This window comes from Protopterus annectens, chromosome 15.part0, assembly GCF_019279795.1.
Source record: "Protopterus annectens isolate FY-2018-M chromosome 15.part0, PAN1.0, whole genome shotgun sequence".
NCBI lineage: Eukaryota > Metazoa > Chordata > Ceratodontiformes > Protopteridae > Protopterus > Protopterus annectens.
Window position 1 is genome coordinate 604,019,311 of NC_056749.1, and position 19,775 is coordinate 604,039,085.

The 19,775-nt window shown below is 39.3% G+C and overlaps 2 protein-coding genes across 5 annotated transcripts in view; one reads left to right on the forward strand and one right to left on the reverse strand.

Moving 5' to 3' along the window:
• Positions 1-683, reverse strand: part of ARR3 (arrestin 3) — a 535,442-nt gene extending 534,759 nt beyond the window's left edge. For 3 of the 4 annotated variants that reach the window (XM_044057444.1, XM_044057443.1, XM_044057440.1), the window contains exon 1: positions 518-621. The gene's annotated coding sequence lies outside the window, so the exon portion shown is untranslated. Of the gene's footprint in view, positions 1-517 lie in introns of all 4 variants that reach the window. The other variant, XM_044057442.1, reaches the window with a different exon arrangement.
• A 55-nt stretch (positions 684-738) lies between these two features.
• LOC122789860 (phosphatidylinositol 3,4,5-trisphosphate 5-phosphatase 2A-like) overlaps positions 739-19,775 on the forward strand; it is a 1,099,782-nt gene continuing 1,080,745 nt past the window's right edge. Inside the window, exon 1 of the mRNA XM_044057294.1 lies at positions 739-896. Within this exon, the coding sequence (XP_043913229.1) occupies positions 760-896 (137 nt within the window). The 5' untranslated portion in view covers positions 739-759. The remainder of the gene's footprint in view (positions 897-19,775) is intronic.

The following is a 19,775-nucleotide window of genomic DNA, read 5'->3' on the forward strand; positions in this document are numbered from 1 at the left end:
CTTAATTCATAGAAAGTGGAAATATGACAGAGAAAGAGAGAAGAAGAGAGAGGTATGTGAACCAGTTGATAGCATATAATAAATCTGTATACATGGATGGGATTTAAACCTGTCACATCATTCCTCACTCACCATCTGTTACCTCAGTTTGCCTACAAAAGTTACATAGTTTTCGAGTTGTACAGTTCCCATTTGAGTCATCAAATTATTGCTTAAGACTAGTATGCACATTTACTAATCACTTCTCTTATTTTATATTTAGGTTTATCCTGGCATGATGTGTTTTCGAGCACTCAGATGTGTGGTAATCTGAGTTTGTTTCAGTTATCTGATATTTTCCCAGACTGGAAAAAAAAAGCAACTGAAAGTTGCTGACACAGAATTGCAAAATATAAACATTCTCCAAGTTTTAAGCCAAAATGAAACAAGTCTAATATAGCAGAAAGATCAGATCTAAATGATTTTTCTACTAAAGTCCAGTTCTGCGGTTTGTGCTGGAATGTTTAACTCAACTTACATGTCTTAGATCCCGAGTTCTAAACAGACAGAAGACATTGTGCTCTGTGACTAGGAAGGTCACGTTTAGGTGTTGTTTAAACGAAATTCATGACTTTACCTCTGGACTGTTATCCTTTTGACTAGTATGCTGACGATGATAAGTGAATGTCCTGGTACTATTTCAGCTGTTTTTAAGTATCTGTTACATCTGTAATTGCATTTTTCTGGCTCTGATACCTGTTAGACTTGTCCGTGGACAGAATGTGCTCATCTCCATGGTATCATCGGGACATCAGCCGGGTGAGAGCTGAAGATTTATTAGCAAAGGCTGGGAAAGATGGGAGTTTTTTGGTACGAGACAGTGAGTCAGTGCAAGGGGCCTACGCACTCTGCCTTCTGTAAGTACAGAACAATCTGCAAAATGTTTCATTTCTGTTTTATGAATTATATTTAGAGAAAATCAGATTGACTGATTTTTATACATTACAGTTTTGCATAATGAAATCAGAAAAAAGAAAAGTAATGCTATCAAGTTACAGGACTGCAAAATGAGTAATTCTGAAATTAAATAATTAGAATTTATATAATGTAGGACAAATGAACAGAAAGCACAGCGTAGGAGCTTATGATCTAGAGAAACAGTGAATCATTGGAGTTTCACAGACAAAAAGAAAATGATCACAGTATATGTACACGTGGATGCTGGCATTTATTGTGTTGTCTGGATTTTGAAGTAGTTGAGAAAGAAGACAGCTGATAAGATTAATGTAAAAATGTTATTTTGGCATTATTTGATATAGCCCGACTTGTGTTTATACATGTAAAAGAAGGAAGGGGAAAATATGTGTTTCAATTTAGACCCACGCAAACACACACACACACACACACACACACACACACACACACACACACACACACACACACATACGCGCACACACACACACACACACACACACACACACACAATGTAAAAAAAATCAGCTATTTGTAAGAACAACTATATTATAACTAAAAATGCTTTTATAACATCTTTTTTGTAGTATTTCTTGTATTAAGTTAGTTTTCTGGAATTTCACCTTTCTCATTTGTTATGTATATCAAACTAAAGCATAAGCTGTACTCCAGAATCCTTGTAAAATTCTGTAACAAGCAGAGAAACCACTATGGTATTACTTTAATTGCTACAAATTAGTAGTTCAGGTCAAAGATTTCATGAAACATTTTAGTGTGAGGCTTCTCTGCGTAAAAGACTTTAACCATTTGTTTACTAGTTTAACTATATCAAAATAAAGCTTCTCAGCCAGATTCAATAACACCTACACAAGTGTACATGATCTGTATTCAAGAATATCCCTACCACATATTTTTTGCTTTCTAGTCACTCAGAAAGATTACACTAAGTGTACATGTAGCCTTCTCTTTGTGGTAACCTTTATGAACCCATCTCAGTATTTAAAGCTGCAAGAACATCAGTATGAAAATAAAAATTAAGTCAGCTCAGAAATGTATACACTTAGTGTATGCATCAGTGGATCCCAAGGAATGTCTTTACACTGTCATTGTTTAATTGCATTATGCATTTTAATAAAAATGAACAACTAAAGATCAGTTATAGTCCACTGTATAAATCCAGAGCAGGAAGCACAAACTGGTGATGTGCCAAGAAATCCCTATTTTCAACACACTTTCATTGACCATCTAGAATGTCATTTTTTTTAGATAACAGAGGATAATAATGCATAATATTCAAAACCTTATCAGCATGACCTGATAAAAGTCAGATTTAAAATTTAGTACCTTCTGTAAATATTTCAAACCAAATAGTCCCACAGTGTAAAGGTGGGCATTACCTATGCAACAATAGGGGGTATTGCCAGCCATGCCAGGAGAAGTAGGGCAGTGAATGTATAACTTATGCCAGCACAGCTAGCTGGAATTTTATAATTTATGATATGTCATTTGTGTATCAAACTGATTTGTACAGATGCTTGTGTTTAAAAATTTATTTGTAAAGTTGCTTGTGTTAAAATGTATCAACAGTATTTCTCGCTAGACAGAAAATAAATGTACATACATTATTGTAACTGTTTAAATGTATACATTGTAACAGCATATTCTGGAAGATATGAGGTTAGTCCACCTGACTTTGAAAAAATATTCTTGAAATTAAATTACCTTATGGATTAAACCATAAAGATGTTATCCCACAGTTTTGAAGGGAGCTAGAGATGTAATGTCCATGCTACAGTAGCTCCTGTAGGGAGAGTGGAATGGTTTTATGGTTTTATGACTTCCAGCAGCTGCACCACTTCTGAGCAATGCTCTTGTGTGTGTATTATTGACATGTAGGTGCTAAAATCCTGGCAGCTTCTAGTATTAGTGATAGCATGGGAAACAGAGTCAGATGACCAGATATGTGTAATGGCATTCTGTAAGCCAGAAATAATATTTAGATATTAGTAGGACATTGCTCTCAGCATTCTGTGTTCTGTCTTGGATCTGACAACAAGGACCACTCACACATCTTGCCTTGCTCTATTCAGTAAGTAGCAACAGTAATTCTCTAGATCAGTTATGAAAAGATAATGGGACTAGCTAAATACTGTTTTTCTATAAATGTGTGAAACTTTCCATTGCTGTTATTTTTAATATTTGCTGTGACTGAAACTCTTGTGTTTACTGTAAACAGATAGTATTTTTATGTTCTTTTATTATTTATTACTGCATATATTTAAACTTCTCATTGTGGCTGGTCCTTTTAAAAAAAGATTTAAGTTTTAAGAGCATTTGCATATATTTCTTTGGTGTTAACTGTGGCCACTCCTGAAAGCCTTGCTGTTTGGTCAACATTACCATTTGTATTAATATTAATTTCACTCAGTATAACTGGATACCCTTTTAGGAGCCTTATAGTAACTGACTGGTGGCAGTGGAACTACCTCATAGTCTGGACAGAAGGTGGCATAGCGAGTAAATCTGTGCCAGCCTTTCCCAGGTGTGTGTGTGTGTGTGTGTGTGTGTGTGTGTGTGTGTGTGTGTGTGTGTGTGTGTGTGAAAATTAAATCTCAAATACTGTGTGTGAGCTACTTGAAGCAGGGACATGAAGCACTGGTTTCACAGAGAGGGTGCTGGAGGACTTGGCTTGGACACTTGGCTGAGGAGCTAACCTTATAGCTGTGCCAGTGGGGAGTCTTACTTGTGACCTGTAGAGAGACAGACAGAGACACCCAGACCCGGGCTGACTGTGTGCCTTGTGTGCTCTTAAGGGAAATTGTACTTGGTACAGAGAGGTCTGCATCTGGAAATACTGAGTGTATCCATTTGTATTCCAAGTGAACATCCCTCTACAATGTCAGTGGTGAGGATTCAGGCTCCCTAATTACTGGCCTAGAGTGGGGACATCACAACCTATACTAAATCTAATTACTTTATTATGAATTATGCTTTACTGATTCTTTTATATCATGAAGTATACCACAAAAATACTAAAATAGAGAAATAAAAGCTTTGCCCCCTTACCTATGTATCAATTACACATTCACAAAATAGTTAGGGAAACGTCAAAACTCCACTGCTGTGCTATTCCAGCTTGCATAGTACAATTCTGTATGTTTTTGACAAACTATGATTAAAAGAAATTTATATACACAAACTGCAAATTTGGATTTTGTGATAACTGTAAACATGCCTGTGGTATGGTTACCTTATAGGTCTGGGTAACATAATGTAAGTTGACCAAATGGTAACAGCTGTGAAAATTGTTTTCTCTGTATTTCTCTTTCAAGAACTACAGTACATTGATCATATCTCAGCCCATATGTCAGTGCAGGCTCTGACCCATTTATTGTGCCAACACAGACCTTTCCCAGGGTTGTAGTGCTAATAATCAATGTTTTCTTCAGAAAGTACTGTTATGTTGAGCATAAGCAGATGAAATGCCACTTTGCAAAAATTAACAAGCACAAAACAAGTGCATTGTGTGGGGAGGGGTAGCACCTTCACCTTCAACAATATTATAACCCAAATTCTTGTGTCTGTTCCCCTGTTTATACACACATGCATTTATACTATTTTATACAAACTGGTTGGTTGGATGTACATTACCTTAAGCTATTAGGCTTCCTAGGCAGTTGACTGTATCTAATATGTGGCTATATACAAATGTTTATTCAGAAAGTTAGCTGGACCCACCACATCTTAAGTTAGCTGCCTTGGTGACCTGATGCACCTAACACAAAACCAGACATGAATATGTACACAAGAACTTTCCTGAATTCACAATACCAAAATCTAATAATGTGCATGTGTGACCAGTTGCAGTTAACACACACACCCATGCACAAACCTTTGTACAGAAAATTAATATTCTAATTGGGTACGTACTGCCTCTCTCTATGTCAAAATGCATGCAGTGCCTTTATTTAATTGGCAAAGGGCACCTTTCACCCTGCTGTGACTTTATCATTCCCTGCTCACAAAACTAAATTTCCACTAAACAAAAGTAGCTGCTACTAATTAACAAACTGCCCTAGACCCACAATTTCGACTTCATCCAAACCAAGGGACTTTTTTTTTGATCGCCAGGATTTCAGATCTGGTGACCATCTTGCAGCTTGGAATTAAAATAAGCTCTGGAGCAAAAGGCTGATCTAAAATAAGTCATCATATAGGTAATACACAACTGCTTTTCTAAAGAATGTTACTCTTTTCCACCTTTCTATCCCTGTTTTAACTTTAGTTAGTGTTCCAGTTACGCCACCTGCTTATTGATTACATACATAACAGTTCTAATAGCAGCATGCATTTTAGTAGGGGTGCAGACTAGTGAGCTAAAGCTAGCATAATGTAGGCAAGATCTTCAACTCTGTGTAGCCCTGAACAAGGTGCATTATATTTGTGTAAGGAGAGTGATACATTTAAGCAATGTTATTTTGTTAGTTTTAATTTCTCACTAGTGTTGTTTTTGTGTGACTTGTTGGATGGGTGTGTGTGTGTGTGGGGGGGGTAGTGTTCCATAAAGTGGTACATTTCATTAATGGCTGAAGAAGATCCCTGTAATGATGAAAGAAATTGCATGCTGAAACTGCTGAGCATTTGTGAATGTGCTTATGTTTACTTGTTGGGTGGTTGCTGCAGTTACTGTCTATCTATGCTTCCCTGAAATGGTGAAGGATTGGTGTAGTTGACAACGATGTTGTATATTTGGCTGTTTTTTTTAAACTGAAATAGCAGAATGAATTGGCAAGTATCACTGAAAAATATCTGTCTGGGGTCCTAGGTCTACTCCCCCTTCCTGCTCTTTTTAGTACAGAATATATTTATAAATGCATCCCACAACATCCCAAATAAATCAACATTTAAAGCTACACTTCCTTATTTCCCTATACATGACATACATGAATATCAATATACTGGTTTACAATCACACACTTCAGTGTCCAAGCCCCACATTCTGACTGTCAGAATGTCAAATACCAACATTACCGACTGTCTGAACTTGCCCCACTTCCAGACACATACTAGCCCTTGATTCTGTGTCCAGAGCAGAAGTTAGTTTTGGTGATTGAAATAATTTTCAGGCTTGCTGGTATTTGGTATGCTGACCTTCGAGAAAATGTTTTGGTGAATGCTCAGCCCAACATTCCAAGCATTGAGCATTCCCAATATACATACACCCACCCTTATGCAGGTAAGTTATTACAACTGTATCGCACAATAATACTCATAAATACCTACAACATTCACTGTTATGTAAAAAGACTAACATGGATACTCACAATCTATTCCATTATATAGCTTAAATTATCATTCTGACCATTTGAACTGAAACATTTTCTACTTAAATGTATTTACAAAAAAAAACGGCTACACAGCTAAAAACCAGAAGTCAACCTACAATTCCCATTATTAATTCCTGAAGCAAAGGCTTAAAACTCACCCGAGTGTTGCTAAATTGTACGTCTCACTTACTTGATTTCTCTAAGCCACTATGCATATCTTTCACTTTCATACCTTGCAGTGACTCTACTGTCATACCCTGCTTAAAAAATAAAACAACCTCTAAACAACACTACCTAGTACCAAATAAAAACAGCCTTAGGTCTGCAGTTTCAATTTTTACTGTTTTTTTTTTCAACTTCACCCTTGCAGTATCATCAGCAGAAATGAATCCAAGCAAATCAACAGCATCCACTCTATGTACTCGCTGCAAGACAGAGTAAGGCTCTGCAGTTTACACACTTATTTCAGTATCCTTCCTTCTTCCTTTTCCTCTCTGCAGCAATATATACAAACCGCTAGTAATATGAGGATTTTAAATGAATGAATCATATCCTCTCTACCCTCCTTATCAGCTTTTAGCTTCATCCTTCCCCTTAACATTAAAAAAAAAATGCACCTGCTAGATAACACATACCTTCCATCTACAATCAGTGCGCCTACTAACTGCCTCCCTCCCAACTCTCAATGAAGGTTCCCTGATACCAACATAAACAATTCCCTTACTCAGGCTCAAACAGAAAATGCAATTAAGACATTTGCTTGTAATGATTAAAGCTAATACTCAAATTTACTCAGTTTGTCCTATTTGTTTGGCTGTCACTAAAACTTGCAAGGGACAATGGTCTCTGTCCTATTCCAACGTGTAACAACTTCAATCATCCCAAGGCTTTAAATTGGTATCATTCAATCTGGGTGGTACCAGATGTGATGCCTGTGTCCTGGCCCAGCAATCAAGGAGCCTCAATCCTCACCACTAACACCAGGGAGGTCGTCTCCTCGAAGAGGAAAGGATAACTAATACACACACATAGTAAAGTACAATTTCCCTTAAGTGCACAGAGATCACAGTCAGTCTGGGGCTGGTTGCTCCCTTGTTCTCCAGGTCTCCAATAAGACTCCCCACTGGCACAGCTATAGGGTCCAGGTCTTAGCCTAGCTGGGCAAGCTAAAACCTCCAGTACCCTCTCTGATCAACCAGTGTTTCGTGTCCCTGCCCAAGGAGCTGACACAACACACACACACTTTGAGAAGAGGTTATACAACCACACAGACCCTCCTGGGAAAAGGCTGGCACAGGTTCTCCAGCTGTGCCCCTATTACCCAGACCCATACGGTAATAATTCCTGCCAAGGCCCAGCTAATAATCAGTTACTAAAAGGCCCTTAAAGGGTGTCCAGTTATTACTGTTCAATATTATAATTCAATGGTAGAATGACTAGACAGTCAAGGCTTAATTTGGAGTGACTTAGACAGTAAAATCTGTAACTATGTAATGTACTTTAGAGGTTAAATTATATCTACATAAACTAGCTACAGGAAAAGGTTTTAAAATATTTAGTAATAAATAATTAAAACACAAGACAAAACTACTACAATACAGTGATACTCAAGTTCAGAGATCACACAGAAACTTAATACTATATTGTAGGAAAGATCTGATTTCAAAGAACAATACTTAATCTAACTTTATTCTAAGTTTATCTATTCCTAAGAGACATCCCAGTGCTATAATCCTACTTACATACATAAAGCATAAGCAGTGCTGGGTTAGATAACCAAGATCAAAATGCTTTTTTTTAGTCTCTCACTCAACGATAGTTTTTAGACACTAACCAACAGCTCTCTAAGGCCCTCCCAAATTACATCATTTTGACACTTAGTCTGGAGTTCCCAGGCCACAAACTGCATTATTTAGCAAGCTAACACCTGCTCAGGAGACTACAACAATAAAATGCATTTCACATATACACTCTAGCAGAAGCCAGAGCAATAAATCACCGTCTATATGTAAATTCTGGCCCTTAACTTTAACCTTAAAACAATGGGCCTGAAACCTTCATCTAGACTCACTGGAGCTGACTTGTAAAACATCAAAGATATTCATAAGATCTTTTCAACTTCAAAAGGCACATTTCTAATGCTTGACTTGGTTTTCCTTACAGCAGATGGCAATGTTGCAACAATCTTGAAGTTCACATTTTACAGTGTTTTCTTTCATTTAAAAACACAAGCCTTCACCCATCTTCCTCCAATCTTAACTTCTCTTCCCCTCCAGGGAACTCAAGCAAGTTTTTCAAGTGCTCCTTGAAAAACATTGCTTGAGAGTGTCAGGTCTATCTGGGTGTAGCTCACCCCATTCCCTTTCTTGAGAGCCCATCTGCATTGGCATTGCTACTCCCACTGTGGTGCTGCACTGACATATCATATGCTTGCAACCCCAGGCTCCATCTTAGCAACTTGGCATTTTGCTGACTGGCTCTGTTTAACTATGTTAACTATGTTAGGGGGTTGTGAAGTGTCATCACAGTGAATTTTCTTCCATACAGATAAGGCTGAAGTTTTTGTAGTGCCCACACTATGGCTAGACATTCCTTTTCTACCGCTGCATAGCATTCCTCCCTGGGAATTCCTCCCGACTGAGATAAACCACTGGGTGCTCTTCTCCCTCTGAAGAAATCTGGCTAAGTACAGCCCCCAACCCATAGTTTGAAGCATCCACCTGCACAACAAATTATTTGCTATAGTCTGGACTGGCTAACACAGGGGATTCCTCCCAAAGCTTCCTTAAGCTTCTGAAATGCCTGCTCACATGCTGGGGTCCACACTACCTTATCTGGCCTGTTCTTCCTTGTCAGGTCTGTGAGTGGAGCAGCTATGGTACTATGATTGTGAACAAACTTTCTGCAGTACCCTGCTGTCCCTAAGAATGCCCTCACCTTCTTTTTAGTAACAGGTGCAGGCCGTGCCTGAATAGCTTCCACTTTGACAGGTTCTGGCCTTATCTTACCACTCCCCACTCTATGTCCTAGGTAGGAGACCTCTGCCATACCCACCTGACATTGGCTCGGCTTAATGGTCAACCCTGCCATCTGTAGTCTGCCCTCATCTCCCTGACATGCTGAATGTGCTCTTTCCAGGAATGGCTGTAGATAGCAATATCATCCATGTAAGCAAGGGCAAACCCTCCTGCTCCTGCAAAGATATGATCTACCAGCCTCTGGAAAGTCGATGGGCCATTATTCATCCTAAAGGGCATTTTTGTGAACTCATACAAGCCAAAAGGAGTCACAAAGGCTGATTTCTCTCTAGCACTGGGAGTCAAAAGCACCTGCCAGTAACCCTTGGTAAGATCAGTGGTTGTAAGATACTTAGCCCCACCCAGCTGCTCAAGGGCCTCATCTGTTGTAGGCATGGGGTAAGCATCTGACTCTGTGTGACTATTTAATTTCCTGTAATCCACACAGAACATGGTGCTGCCATCCTTCTTTGGCACCAGTATCTCTGGGGAGGCCCAGGGACTGTTGGACTCCTGAATCACCCCTAGTTCCAACATCTCCTGTACCTCTTCCCTCAGAGTCTGTTTGACTCTTTCAGGCACCCTATAATGGGCCTGCCTGATAGGCCTTTGAGGTCCTTTATCCACCTGGTGCTGCACCAGGTGGGTGCTTCCTGGTTTCCTGGAGAACATGCCCCCAAACTCCTGCAACACTGCTCAGATTTCTCGAACCTGGGTAGGAGATAGCTGCTGGGACATTGCTTCCCCTTCCACCGAGGTGTCAGCCCGAGCCTCACTGAGGAGATCAGTCACAAGATCTCTCTCAGACTCCTCCTGCAATCCACTGCAAATGCTCAGCACAAGGGCCTACCTATCATGGTAAGGTTTCAAAATGTTAACATGGTACAATTTGTGCCCCTGCCTTCTACCTAGCAGTTCCACAATGTAGTTAACATCACTTATCTTTCTTACCACCTTGTAGAGTCCCTCCCAGGCTGCTTGCAACTTGTTGTGTCTGACAGGAATGAGAACCATCACCTGTTGTCCTACAGCATACTCTCTAGCTCAAGCATTCCTGTCATACCACACCTTTTTCTGTTGTTGGGCTCCTGCCAGGTTCTCCTGGGCCAGGCCCATGAGTTCCCTGAGCCTTGTCCTGAGGTTCAGGACATATGCCACAACAGACTCCTTGTGAGACTCACACTCACCTTCCCACTCACCCTGAATTAAATCTAGATGTCCCCTCACCCTATACCCATACAGCAACTCAAAGGGTGAAAAACCTGTGGATTCCTGGGGAACCTCTCTGTAAGCAAGCAACAGATAAGGCAAATATTTGTCCCACTCCCTCTTAAACTGATCTGCAAATGCCTGTAACATGGACTTGATTGTAGAGTTTAACCTCTCAACAAGACCATTAGTCTGGGGATGGTAGGGGGTGGTCTTCATGTGATTCACCTCACAGGACTTCCACAGACAAGCTAGCAGGTCTGACATAAAATTGGCACCTCTGTCAGACAGTATTTCCTTTTGGAAACCTACTCTGCTGAAAATTTCTAGCAAAGCATTTGCCACATTCTCGGCCTCAATGGAGGACAAGGCCACTGCCTCAGGGTATCATGTAGCATAATCTACAATCACTAGGATATAATTTTTTCCTGTAGAACTTGGGGTACTCTGAGGACCCACAATATCCATAGCTACCCTCTGAAATGGCTCCTCAATCACAGGCAAAGGCATCAAAGGAGCTCTCATCTTGTCTCCTGCCTTGCCTACCTTTTGGCACTGCTCACAGGTCCTGCAGTACCCTGTTCCATCTCTGGAAATTCCAGGCCAATAGAAGTTTTGCATAATATGCCTCTTTGTACGTTTTATGCCCATATGACCTGCAAAGGGAATATCATGGGCTATGGCTCAAAGCGCCAGATTGTAAGCTCTAGGCACTACCAACTGCCATACTGTCTGTGCAGTAACCCTTTGTTCCACTTTACAGATTCCCCTTTCCTTTGAGAAGCAGGTGCCTCCCTAGGTACCTGCCTCAGGCCTTGGAATGTAGGGTCTGAGCGCTGAGCCTGTCTCAACTCCCTCCTTGTAACCCTTCCCAGCTCCCCTACCACTGGAAGTCTGGTATCCCTTGACAGTGGTGCCTCACTGTCAGCCTGGGTACTACTACTCACCTCTACCTTTGCCGTCACTCTGTCCAAGGGACCATCAGTACCCACAAGAAGCTGTGGCTCACCTTCAGTCTCACTGCTACAGAGCAGCTCCCTCCCTAAATTAACCACCTCAGCAGTCCTGTCTGCAAGTGTGCAGTCTGTCTGGGTCTCCCTCAGGCTACCAGACTTACATGCTTGTCTCCAAGCCTGACTGTGTGTAACTGCAGAAGTGCAGGGTACTGCACTATTAAAATCATTCCTCTCAGGACATCTGCAGGTATATCCTCAAACACACCTACTTTCTGTATTCCTTTTCCACCCTCCCAGTCAAGATGAACCCTAGCTAAAGATATTTGGAATGGGATCCCTCCTAAAGCCCTGACTGGAGTAGACTGCCCAGGCAAGTAGAGCTCCTCTGTAACCAGTGCAGGCTTTACAATGGTTATATCAGAGGCTGTGTCTCTCTTAGCAATGGCCTCTTTGCCATTCACTACAATAGGATATAACCTCTGGTGATAGTTTGGTACCCTTGTTGTCCCAAGACAACTTACTATTGGCATTTTGTCTTTCCCACTTACTGGCTCTTTCACCTTTGGTTCCCCACCTTGCCTCCGTGGACATCTGTATGCCGCATGACCCCACTGGTTGCATTCAAAAGATTTAACCCTAGCTCCTGGACATGTACCTGGACCAGTGGCTTCCCCTGCTACTGGCAGATTCTGTTGGGGCAGTCTGTGCTGCCCACCATGGATTTCTTTAGTCCCATGAGCAGTACTAGAGGTCCCTTTCCTGTGCAGGGCTGCCCTGCTTGCTAGGTATAGGTCTCCCTTCTTCCCCAGCTCCTCTGAAGTAGCACACTGTCTATCAGCTAACCAGATCCTCATGTCCTCAGGCAAAGTGCTAAGGGCTTGTTCCCTTACCACAAGGTCTGCCAGCCCTTCAAAAGTGGTAACCTGACATCCACTCACCCAGATATTGAAATAAGTGCTTAGTTCAGCAACATATTCACATACATTTTCATCTGCCTTGCATCTATGCTCACAAGACTTTATTTATTTATTTATTCCAGTTTGATGACCAGGGAGGTCCACTGGGCTTGGGGGGCCCATTTTCAGTGGAGGCCTGGGGAGAAAAGCTCCACAACACAAAGTTTGCTTACACGAATAGTTTCAAAGACAGTTTGCATTACAAACAACAGGTTGCATTCAAAAAAAGAAAAAAAAAACAATTACAGTTTTGTTCAGGAGAAAAAGACAGGCATATAGCATAATAGCTAGATTTTACTGTTTAGTTACATATACAATCTACATTTGAGAGTGAGGTTAGGAAGGTAAGAAGGTTATCCAGGTGTTAGCTTAAAACATTCCAACAAGTATCTTTTTACAGCAGTATAATCAAAACAGTCAGTGTCATGCATTTTTGCTAAAGAAGTTACAGCTTTACCATGGAGTAAGTGGGTCAAGAACCATACCCAGAGCCCTTGGTCAACTTCTAACTGTGTACATACCCGCTCAAACATATGAATGAAACTATCAAAATTATCCCCCTCTTTAAACTGTGGAAGAAATTTACTGATCTTTTGTGCTTCTGGGAACCAGTTACTCCCTTCCCCATTACCTCCATGACTCTGGCGAAGAGGCAACATTTCCCTCTCATGCCTCCTCTACCGTTCATTTTCCTCAGCTTGTAGACTCCTCATTTTCTCAGCTGCTTCTAGTTCCATACGCCTGGCCTCTAACTCAAGTCTCTTTAGCTCCAGCTGGATTTTTAAGTCCACTGAAGAAAGGTTGGAGCTGTCCGTTCTCCAAGATTATTTTATCTCCACTGTCAGTCTGATTGTCCTCCAGGCTGCTGTTTTCTGATGCAGCTGTAACCAAGGCTGCAATCAGGTCTGCCTTAGTCAGGTTTCCATGCACCAGTCCCCTAGCCTGGCACATCTCCGCCAGCTGACTTCTTGTCAGCTTTTCATACTCCTCTGCTGACATGCTGCCTGTTTAACCTAACACTAAGCTAACAAAATAAATAAAACAATTGTGATCTGAAATCTGAGTATACACTGCATGGCTGTTTTAGAGTACAAAACACTTTTAGAGATCACTGTACATAAGCTACAGAAATTTGCTCTACCCACACCACCACAAGCCAATCAGGGTTTGCCAACTAATCAATATGTGATGTGGATCCCACCACAGCAAACCAATATGTGATAGGCTATCCCAACCACTGCCACCAATATGTGAAGCCCATGCCCTGGCCCAGCAATCAAGGAGCCTCAATTCTCACCACTAACATCAGGGAGGTTGTCTCCTCAAAGAGGAAAGGATAATTAATACACACAGTAAACTACAATTTCCCTTAAGTGCACACAGAGATCACACTCAGTCTGGGGCTGGTTGCTCCCCTGCTCACCAGGTCTCCAATAAGACTCCCCACTGGCACAGCTATAGGGTCCAGGTCTCAGCCTAGCTGGGCAAGCTAAAACCTCCAGTACCCTCTCTTTTCAACCAGTGCTTCGTGTCCTTGCCCAAGTAGCTGACACAACACACACACACTTTGAGAAGAGGTTACACAACCACACAGACCCCCCCTGGGAAAAGGCTGGCACAGGTTCTCCAGCTGTTCCCCTATTACCCAGACGATATGGTAGTAATTCCTGCCACCACCCAGCTAATAATTATCAGCTACTAAAAGGCCCTTAAAAGGATGTCCATTTATTACTGTGCAGTATTATAATCCAATGGTAGTATGACTAGACAGTCAAGGCTTAATTTGGAGTGACTTAGACAGTAAAATCTGTAACTATGTAATGTATTTTAGAGGTTAAATTATCTCTACATAAACCAGCCACAGATAAAGGTTTTAAAATATTTAATAATAAATAATTAAAACACAAGACAAAACTACTACAGTACAATGCTACTCAAGTTCAGAGATCACACAGAAATTTAAAACAATATCGTAGGAAAGATCTGATTTCAAAGAAAAATACTTAGTCTAACTTTCTTCTAAGTTTAACTATTCCTAAGAGAAATCACAGTGCTATAATCCTACTTACATAATAAAGCATAAGCAGTGCTGGGTTAGATAATCAAGATCAAAATGCTTTTTTTAGTCTCTCACTCAACAATAGTTTTTAAACACTAACCAACAGCTCTCTAAGGCCCTCCCAAATTACATCATTTTGACACTTAGTCTGGAGTTCCCAGGGCACAAACTGCATTATTTAGCAAGCTAACACCTGCTCAGGAGACTACAACAATAAAAGGCATTTCACATATACATTCTAGCAGAAACCAGTGCAATAAAGCACCTTCCATATGTAAATTCTGGCCCTTAACCTTAACCTTAAAACAATATGCCTGAAACCTTCATCCAGACTCACTGGAGCCGACTTGTAAAACATCAAAGAGATTCATAAGATCTTTTCAACTTCAAAAGACACATTTGAAATACTTGGCTTGGTTTTATTTACAGCAGATGGCAATATTACAACAATCTTGAAGTTCACATTTTGCAGAGTTTTCTTTCATTTAAAAACACAAGCCTGTATTTTACATTTATTTATACAATTGATAGAATTATGTATCAAATTTTATTTGACTAGGCTGGCAGCATTCACCCATCTTCTTCCAATCTTCACACCAGAAAGAATTCAATTATATGTCCTGAATAACAACAACCAACTGAAAACCCTGATAAACTAGCTAGCAGTGAATATTTGATAAAATTATATGACATTATTCTACTTTCCATTAACTCTAACTACAACTAATACTAAAGTGATATGACCAGTACAGGACTCAGTGAGCATATCTTACTATAGATTGCATGCTGTATCCCTTTGTTCATTAACACAGTTTTACCAAATGTTAGTGACATTGAACCTGGTGTGGCTAACATACACAGGTATGATTGGTGGCCACCTAAAATGAGTGCACTCTACAAACCTCCTCATACCAATTCTCAGTTATTCTCTCTCCTTGAAACTGATAATATCATCTCAGAAAAGTGCCAGTTTGCTTTTGTGGGTGATCTCAACATAAAATGGGCATAAACAACTCAGCTGCCCTAACCAAATTAATTTGCGTTCATATTCTTAAAGGTCATACAAAAACAAACACCAAAACTTGCAACCACTCCTTACTGGACTGGTTCTTCACAACTACTCCAGATTTTCTGCATGATGGATAATCCTTTTATTCTAAGTTGATCATTTTTGTAACCACAATCTTATCCAGGAAAACCATTCACTCTGTAGGAAATACTCCATTTTACATAGTTTTTATCCACTGTAGACATCTTGAAATTTTCAGTGAACTATCCACAGTATACTGGGTTCCTATAACACCACAAAACAACTGCAGTGCTCCTCTTCAACATCTGCCAATCATATTCCTCCTTTATAAGTGATGTATAATGTTTGCAACTGGGAGTGTGTCAGTATGGTTTGTGATGTAAAATGCTTGCAACTAGTATTGTGACAGTGTGGTTTGTTTTTATTTTTATAAATGTATGATTGCCTGTGTTGTAAGTGATGATTTAATAAAGATATTTCTTGTTTTAACAAAGGAGGGCAGGAACTGAATAATTTCGATAATGTTGCTTAGGTTATATGATATATACTGTAACAATATAGGGGAAGCATAATATTTGTTAATGTTAATTTGTTACTAAAGTTTGATTACTTTTGTACAAATGCAAATTTGCCTATGTCACAAGTGATAATTCAGTAAAGGTGTTTAAAAAAACAGTTACTACCCAATTATTTCTGGGAAGTTTAGAGTCATTTAAACACCATGGATGACCACAGAAGTAAAGAAGGAATTCTTTGAAAGGGATGGCACTTTGCAAATATTCAAAAACATCAGCTCCATATCTGACAAGGAAAATTATTCCTAGATAAAAAAAAAACACACCTGAAATTAATACTACAACTACTACTAATAATAATTGCAGCAAACAATAAAGCCATATCATCCTGTCTGACACCCATATAATCCTCCAGCCAAACTATCTTTAAACATTTCTGAAATTACATATACTGTCTAAGTGGAAGAAGCCATACCCCACTAAACATCACACAAAATAGCAGAGATGACTCCATTACTGATCCTAAAAGCCTGTCTAAAGCATTTGGCATATAGGCCTCACAGTAAACAGTAAATACGTGCAGCACTTGCCCATATACTTTAACATACATCAATGCCGTCATGTCTCAGCTAATGTTAATTGTTTGTAGACCACACAACAGGATATCAAAGGATGTCACCACAGTAGCACACCAGTGAAAAAAGCTGCTCAGGATACACCAGTACAAAACTTTTATTAAAACCAGAAATAAATCTTCTCAATAAATCTTCTCTAGTGCCTCGGCTTGTAGAAAAGCCTTTATAGAGTAGAATGTTAATTGTTCCCTAATCTCAATTGCTGGAGTCAGAAATGACTAAAAGACATTCCCAGTTATGGTGTTTATCCAAAGTTCATCAGAGCCTTTACCACCTATTTTCTATACTTTAACTTATCATTAGCAAATCACTTGTTCTAGGAAAATTCACAGATATTTGAAAAAACAGCTATAGTAATACTCGTCTGAGAAATGAAACCTCTATCAAAATACAGCAATTGAGATCTATCTCATTTGTATCTCCTGGAACAAAAATATTAGAAAAAGCAATTTATGAAGAAATAATTGTCATCACAAAAAACATGGCCTTTATGGTGAATATAAACTTTTGCTATGTATACTGCTCAGTTACTTTCCTGTTGAATTCAACTAGTGACATTTGCCAGCAAAACAGAAAAAAGATAACTTTATAGTTAGGGTCTTCATTTTGGATTATTCATGACAACAAAGTCTTTTCAAGAATTACCCAGTTATATAGCTTTAACTGAAATTTCTGTAAAGTGTTTTAAGTACAATCTATCCTCTCAAACACTCCCAGTATTAGGAAACCCCAAATCACAACACTGGGCAGTCATCTCTGGGGTACCAAAAATATCCATTCCAGGGATACTGCTATTCACGTGTTTTATGAACCATCAACTTGTTCACACTTTAAAATATTACACTGACCAGATACACAAGTATGCAGGGAGGCAGTCTGTCTGGTGCCTGTTTCTTGTCTTCCCTTAAGGTATAGAAGCAATGCCAACCAAGATACAGAATAAAGTCTCAGTTCATATACCAAACAAACAGCAATATAAAATATGAACTCAGCAACACAGCTTTAACAAAGAGCTATTTAATAAGACAAAGCTTTCAGGTAAAAACCCTTCTTCAGTGTACATAAAATAGCAAATAGCCTTCCCTCTTTATATACAGAAAACACACAGCCAAACAATTGAATAATTAACAATCAGTTAATAAAGAAAAATCACTTTTAAAAGCAACATTTTTATACACACTATTAAAAAGTTACTATAAAAGTTTTACTATAAAAATTCATATTCCTTTATTTCTAGCCTATCATTAATGTTACCCCCCCCCATATATTCCTAAACAAAACAATTGATCTATTACCCTGAATTCAAATCTATGTTCATTCATTGATTCTGTTCCTAGTTTTTTGTATCGTAATTGTCCTAATCTCAAACAGAAATTGTGTTATAAGGACATAAGACAGAACGTACAGAAGAAGTAATTAGGGACTTGGGGACCCAAGTAGATAGCAATCTCTCCTTTAACAATCACGTTGCCAAAGTGGTTAGAAAGACCTTCTATATAGCCCACCTTATCACGAAAAGGTTCACATCTAGATCAAGAGAGGTCATTGTGCCCCTCTACTCATCGCTTATCAGGCCCATAATTGAATACAATGCCCCATTTGGGATGCACCTTACCCGACACCTGCAGCAACTGGAAAGACCCCAAAAGTACCTCACCAAGAGTATCAAGGGACTCAAACAGATGCCCTATGCAGTTCGGCTAAGGAAACTCCAGCTCTACTCAGTTGCGTACCACCTACTCAGAGGTGATCTGCATCTGACGTATAAAGTCATGTCCAACCCAGAATTAATGGACATGCTTCACCTCAGGAAATCCAAATCCCTTAGAGCTACATGCTCCAGGGACTTGAACCTCAGCACAGAAATAAATAGGACATGCTGGAGGGACAGATTCATATCCCAGAGGCTCCCCTCACTCTGGAACAAAATCCCAATCCATGTTAGGCAGAGCCCCTCACTGACCCTCTTCAAGAGAAATCTTGACGAGTGGATGGGAGATCGTAAGTTTACCCTTGGGATCTCTTCTGTGTCCCTGCTTGACAGAAGTACAGTAAAGTAACCTTAAAAGGGCTACCTTCTGTGACCTACTATACAGAGGCACAGTCAACTAATCTAAAAGGGTGGCGAAAGCCAAACACACTCTGGCTAGGTTTATAAATGCCCTAGGGCAGATAGCCTAGTATCAACCTATGAACCTATATATATTAATATGAATAGGAATATATTTAATCATTATGGTACCATCCCATGTTATAATTGCTGTTGTTGTGAGGTCTTAGATAAAAAATAATGTGTTTATACATCCATTAAGTGTTAAAGAGTTTGAGTTTAAATGCTCTGAAACTTGTAATTCTATTAACATAGTTTACCTTGCAACTTGTAATACATGCACTGTGTTTTATATAGGTAAATTAGTAAGAAAACTCAAAGAAAGGATTACAGAGCACAGATCTGATATTAAAAGAAATATTAGTACTAACTCTTTGGCCAAGCATATAAGTGAATGTGGAAATTAACATAGATTTAAATTCAGGGTAATAGATCAAGTGTTTAGTAATATATGGGGGGGGGTGACATTAATAACAGGCTAGAAATAAAGGAATATGAATGGATTTTGAGAATGGGGGATGATGTTTTTCCAGGATTTAATTAAATGGTGTCATTAAAACCTGTTCTTAAATATAAACAGATGTGCCGGCACTGATAATTTATATTGTAATATATTTTTATAGTAAAACTTTTATAGGAAATGTTTAATAGTGTGTAAAAAAATGCTGTTGCTTTTAGAAGTGATTTTTCTTGATTAATTGATTGTTAATTATTCGATTGTTTGGCTGTGTGTTTTCTGTATATAAAGAGGGAAGGTTGTTTGCTATTTTCTATACACTGCAAAGGGTTTTTACCTGAAAGCTTTGTCTTATTAAATAGCTCTTTGTTAAAGTTGTGTTGCTGAGTTCGTATTTTACAAAGTAGAATTGAATAATCAATTTTAGACAGTCATGAACATGAACTGCCAAGGAGGGGATTGCATAATGTAGGAGAGGAGAAGACTGAAATACATTACTGTGGTCATTTTATGTTACAGTTTCATCACAATCATGTGACAAAGTTATACAAAA